This window comes from Cebus imitator, unplaced genomic scaffold (assembly GCF_001604975.1).
Source record: "Cebus imitator isolate Cc_AM_T3 unplaced genomic scaffold, Cebus_imitator-1.0 Scaffold59, whole genome shotgun sequence".
NCBI lineage: Eukaryota > Metazoa > Chordata > Mammalia > Primates > Cebidae > Cebus > Cebus imitator.
In genome coordinates, this window is record NW_016107374.1 from 2,043,668 (window position 1) to 2,049,548 (window position 5,881).

At 58.6% G+C, this 5,881-nt stretch overlaps 1 protein-coding gene across 1 annotated transcript in view; it reads right to left on the reverse strand.

The window, feature by feature from the left end:
- Positions 1-5,634, reverse strand: part of PRR5 (proline rich 5) — a 61,904-nt gene extending 56,270 nt beyond the window's left edge. The window contains exon 1 of the mRNA XM_017529501.2: positions 5,232-5,634. Coding sequence (XP_017384990.1) covers positions 5,232-5,410 — 179 coding nt within the window. The 5' untranslated portion in view covers positions 5,411-5,634. The remainder of the gene's footprint in view (positions 1-5,231) is intronic.
- Positions 5,635-5,881: the final 247 nt, after the last annotated feature.

A 5,881-nucleotide genomic window follows, 5' to 3' on the forward strand; every position in this document is an offset into this window, starting at 1 on the left:
GGGATTACAGGCTTGAGCCACCGCGCCCGGCAAAACCCTGTCTCTATTACAATGCAAAAACTAGCTGAGAATCGCTTGAACCTGTGGGGCAGAGGTTGCAGTGAGCTGAGAACATGCCACTGCACTTCAGCCTGGGTGACAGAGAGACTCTGTCTTAAAAATAAATAAATAAATAAATAAATAAAATAAAAAAGGAAAGAAACTGCTTTTCGGGGAGCTGGGCTTCTGGACGCGAGTCTGCTGGTGCTCCGCAGCCAGCTGAATAAAGTCTCTTCCTTACTCCAGCGTCTGAGGGGTTCTGTCAGCTGCTCATCCTGCAACAAGGTCACCGGCAGAGCAGGACGGTCCCAGAGCATGGGGTAAAAGACACATGTGCAGGGTGGCCCACATTTTTCGGAAGAGGAACCGGAGGCTCTGAGGGAAAGCTGACCGGCCGGGTTGCAGGGTGCATGCATGGAAGGGCTGAGATTGGAGCCCAGCTGTGACTCCGGAGCCACAGGCTTCCCACAGCGACCCGGCCCTACACCGCACACGTCCTCAGTAACCCCAGGAGCCTCCACCCCAGGAGCACCTGCTGCGTGCCAGGGCCCGAGTCCCGAAGCTGCCACTTCCTTTCCCCAGACAGCCACAAGAGGGCAGTAGAGGGAGGCCTGGAGAGGGAGGAGGCCTGAGCCTCCAGAGGTGACATTTCAGCCGGGCCTGCAAGGGTGACCTCACCCAGCAAGGCCAAGTGCGGCCCAGAGCAGAGTGACAGGAAGGGGCTGCCCCTCTTGTGGTGGATGATGACAGCAGCCGGCCCTGTGCTCTGCACCCACACCCACTGTCTGCCCCTCACCTCACAACGGTGCCCTGGGCAGGGGGCTGGGGGCGGGTGCACACTGGGTGACGCCAGGTGGCACAGGCAGTTGGAGTGCAGGCGGAAGGTGACCTCGGGCTCCTGACTGCCCCCCTGCAGTGCTCTTTGCCCTTCCCCATCATCACCAGCACATTTTATGTCTCTTTCTTTCTTTCTTTTTTTTTTTTTTTTTGATTTTATTTTTTTTCTTTTTCCTTGGTTTTTTTTGTAATATTTCGGCTCACTGCAACCTCTGCCTCCTGGGTTCAAGTGATTCTCCTGCCTCAGCCTGCCAAGTAGCTGGGACTACAGGCACCCACCACCACGCCTGGCTAATTTTTGTATTTTTTTGGTAGAGACAGGGTTTCACCATGTTGGCCAGGCTGCTTTCGAACTCCTGACTTCAGGTGATTCACCCCCCTTGGCCTCCCAAAGTGCTGGGATTATAGGCATGAGCCACCGTGCCTGGCCACAACCAGCACATTTTCTACCACTCTTGAGGCTGGGTCAGCCTGGCTTCCAGTTCCTGGCTCCACTGGGCTCACATCTCAGGCTCTGTGGTTGGGGTGGTCATGGCGGCTTTTTGTTTTTTAGAGATGGAGTTTTGCTCGTTGCCCAGGCTGGAGTGCAGCGACATGATTTCCGCTCACTGCAAACTCCACCTCCCAGGTTCAAGCAATTCTCCTGCCTCAGCCTCCTGAGTAGCTGGGATTACAGGCATGCACCACCACGCCCGGCTAATTTTTTGTATTTTTAGTAGAGACAGGGTTTCATCATGTTGGCCAGGCTGGTCTTGAACTCCTGACCTCAGGTGACCCACCCACCTCAGCCTCACAAAGTGCAGGGATTACAGGCGTGAGCCATCATGCCCAGCCCAGGTGGCTTGTTTAACTGAAAAGCCCCAGGCCCCTCCTCAGCCTGCCCCTCTGGCCTGGGCCCTCCTGGACCCTCAATCAATTCGGGAAGTCCTGGTTTTGCTGACCCAACCCAGTCTGGGGGACATGCCCCACCTGTCACTGCAGTCAGGGCCAATGAAACCAACCCCCATGAGGGGCCCAGCCACTGTCCTTGAGCTAGGGCTTCTGACAAAGGATGGGGATGGCCCTCTTCAGCGATCCATGACGCCCATCAAGGAGGACGGGGCAGACACAGTTGCTCATCTGTAGAAGCTGCTTCCATCCCCTAGTTGGCTCAGGAATAGGTTTCTCATCTTACTGACGGGGAAACTGAGGCTCAGCATGCAGCTAACGAGCCATGGGGAGGGGAGGGGGGTGACTCTGCAGCCAGGGGGCTTGGGACCCCAGAGGGACTGCATCTGAGGCCGGCTAGGGGACCTATCTTCAGGGGTCCCCAAGGGTCCATGAGTTGCCTTTTGTCGGACATGAGGCAGGGCGGGCTGGGAGGGTGGACATGGCCTCCTGGCTCCTCCCTCCCCCCGCCCTCCTCTGGGGCGCTGGGCGTGGGAGGACAGCTTTGCCCAGCCACTTGGCCCTGTCCCCCGAGGGGGCTCCTCATTCAGATCTCGGCAGTTTCTGGTTCTGAGTAACTGAGGTCTGGGCCCTCTGTCTTGTGGTTCTGGGTGTGGGTGGCAGATGGGGTAGGGGCCGAGGCAAGAAGCCTCTTCCTCAGGAGCAGGGGCTGCCAGGTGGCCCTCAAGGGGGGTGACTATCTCCATTACAAACTCTGTCGCTCCCCAAGCACTGGCTTGGCCCATGGGGACTTCCCCAGACTCAAGAGGCAGACGACAGGAAGGGGCTCTCCAGGGCTTCATGGAGGGATAAGGCAGGAGGGTGGCCATGCGGTTAGAAGCTCCCAGCTTCTTGCAGGGAGCCTGAGCATCAGCTGCCACGGTGTCTGAGAGGAGAGGCAGGGGACCCATCGGCCTCCTGAAGAGGCTGGCTTCCTAGTGGACACCTCTGTCCTTAGAGGCCAGGCTCAGGTCACACCCACATGCTCACCCTTCACTTAGTCTGGGATGATCTTCCCTTAAGCCTGGTCTGGTTGGCCAACTTCTATTCATCCTGCAAAACCCTTCCTGCGGTGAACTAATCCATCAAAGTCTTCTCCATAGCCCTGTCCCCCTCCCCCCAACACACATCTGTGTTTGGAGGACAGAACTGTCCAGGCCACCCACTACAGTGGGCACGTTCCCTAGAGGGCTCAGAGAGTCCTCAGGAGGCCCTGCAGAATGAGAGCCGACAATTTCCTTAGTTGGCTCCTGTGATCATAACACAGCTTAGCAGCTACTTAGCTCCCAAAACATACCAGGTACCGTGCTTGTCTCTGTGACATTCCCGGGTCAAGAGAGCCATCTGCAGCCTCCTTTGAACTCATGTATTTCCTGAGAACTGCATATGTGCCAGCCCCAAACTACGTGCTGTATTCGAATCTAACCTTGGCCAAATCAGTCACCCCGTGCCAGCCTCTGTGTCGTGACTGGGCCTTCATAATTGCTCTGTGAGAAGGCAGAGTGTGTGGTGGGGTAGGGGTCTTCATTTCACCCGTGGGCAGAGAGAGACCACTGAGGGGGGCACATGGTGGAATCCAGGGCCCAGAGCTGGAGGCTATGCCAGGCACCTTAGCCGAAAGCCCATGGGGCATGCGGTCCTCGACAAGGAAGGAGGCTGAAGAGCTCGCTCTGGCGGGGGCCTGGGTGGGCCTCCTCCCCGTTCTCCTCTTCCTGCCCGAATTCTCTCCACCCTCTGCCTGGGGCATCCCTGTATTAGCGTATACATAAGGAGGAAATTCACCTGAGCTCAGTGACCATGACGCTGCCCTCCCATCATCTGCCTGGCACCGTGGCCAGAGGCCTCCTTGGAGGGTCCTCTCAGCTTTGGGGCTGGCAGAGCAAGGCAGTGTGGCCAACCTTGACCCATGCCCTGCAGGTCTCTCTGCCTCACTGGACTGCCTCCTCTCCTGAGCACACCTCAGCTCTGTGGCCGCACTCCTCTGCGATTCAGTGGGTTAGTGGTGAGGCAGGTCCTCCATGGCCACATGGTGCAGGTCCCGTCTGTGCTGTCTCTCGGGCCCCATCCTCTCCTGGCCCCTCCGTCCAGCCACGGCTGTCTCAGGCCATGTCTCTGGCCACAGCATCCCCTCCACACTGGCCTCCCTATGGCTGGGCTTCCTCCTCCTGGCTGTCCTCCAAGCTGTGGCAACAAGGACCTCTGAACAGTGCCCGGCTCCCTCTCACCACTGCACGCGAGGCTCCGGGGACCAGCACTTCCCTTCAGAACTATGAGCATTTTAAGTAAAACTTCTGCCTTAAAACCAGCTGGTCCACGGTCAGGCACAGTGGCTCACATCTGTAATCCCAGCACTTTGGGAGGCAGAGGCAGGCAGATGACGAAGTCAGGAGATCGAGACCATTCTGACCAACATGGTGAAACCCCGTCTCTACTAAAAATAGAAAAATTAGCTGAGCATGGTGGCCCGTACCTGTAATCCCAGCTACTCAGGGGGCTGAGGCAGGAGAACTGCTTGAACCCAGGAGGCGGAGGTTGCAGTGAGCCAAGATCGCGCCACTGCACGCCAGCCTGGTGATAGAGTGAGACTCCATTTCAAAAATAAACAAACAAAAAACCCCAGCCGGTCCTCAAGGCCCCCAGCGCCAGCTCCCAGTTATCTCCTGGATGAGCCCATGTGAAGCCTGCCAGGGCCTCTCTGGAAACTGGAGCCGGTGCACAGCCTGATCCGTGCCCGGCAGGCTTTGGTGGATGTGAGGCCGTGATAAAGAATAGGGACACAGGTGTGACCCTCGCTTGCTCACGGAGAGAAAGCCACGTTTATCCTGACTTCACAAATCAGAGACTGAGGCTCAGAGAGGTGAAGCAGCCTATCTGAGGTCACACAGCACGTGAGCAGGCCCAGGCGCTGTGCCCAGCCCTCCGACTCCCCTCACCATGGCACAAGCTCCCCTCACTGCACCCCTGTGTGACTCAGTGGGCCGGTGGTGAGGCAGGTCCATGGACCAGGGCAAGTCCATCTGACACATCCCCCACTGGTCCCCGGAGCCCCGAGCGCTGGCCTGTGGCCAGTGCACCCAGAATCCTTTTTATGAATGAGAGAACAAAAGGCTCTGAAGCCCTGCTCCTCCTCGCACCCCACGCGGCGGCAGGAAGAGGCCATCTGCTGCTGCTGTTTGTTGTTGCTGCTACTCTGAAAATCAAAAGCACAAACCCAAAGTCACAGCACGGTGTCACATCAGGGCGGACAGACACGCCGGTCCTGATGCAGGGTTGAAACAGACTGGGGTTCCTCCAGGGCGGGGCCTTGGCGTCGGACAGACCAGGGCCAAATCTCCACTCGGCCGCTAAGGGTGTGAGACCCGACACGCCGTGCCCCCCTCCACACCTAGGCGTCCCCACCGCTAAGCCCAGACGCAAAGAGGACCTACCTTGCTGGGCGCTGAGAGGACTCAGGAGGAGGGACACTGCCAGGGTGGGCACAGGTGGAATCCTGGTCCACCGTCCTCCTCCGCCCGGCAACCCTGGCTGAGGTCCACACCCTCCTGGGGACAAGCTCTGAGGCCCTTCTCAGCACGAAGCTCGATGGATGCCCGAATGGCTTACACATTAGGAGGCGTTCACATGGCCAAAGGGCAGAGGGGGCTCAGGAGCTCGAGGGCAGGTGGCTCACCGGGCTCCCCCGTGACTCAGCAGAACTCGGGCTGCAGGCTCGGTGGGACTGCCCCCATCTGCACCCCGGGCGGGGAAGCCCGGCTGCTGGCTGATGAATATTTTATCAGAGCTCACAGACAGTCCCCTGGAAGGTGCCTGCAGCCTTCCTGCCCAGACAGACGGAAATGGCCGGGGCCAAGGTGCAGGGTGAGGTCAGAGCCCACACAGCTCATCCCAGCCCCAATGACTTCAGGTCAGCTCAGCACACGCCCCAGAGCCCCACCCACACTCTGCTCCTCCCTGTGTTGGGTGCTGGGCTCAGACTGCTAGGCCCTTTGGACAGCTCCCCTCCTCCTCTTCAACCCCCCAACACCAGTCTTCTGCCCATTGGCCTAGTCAACACGCCCCCCCAACCATCCTGCTGGCC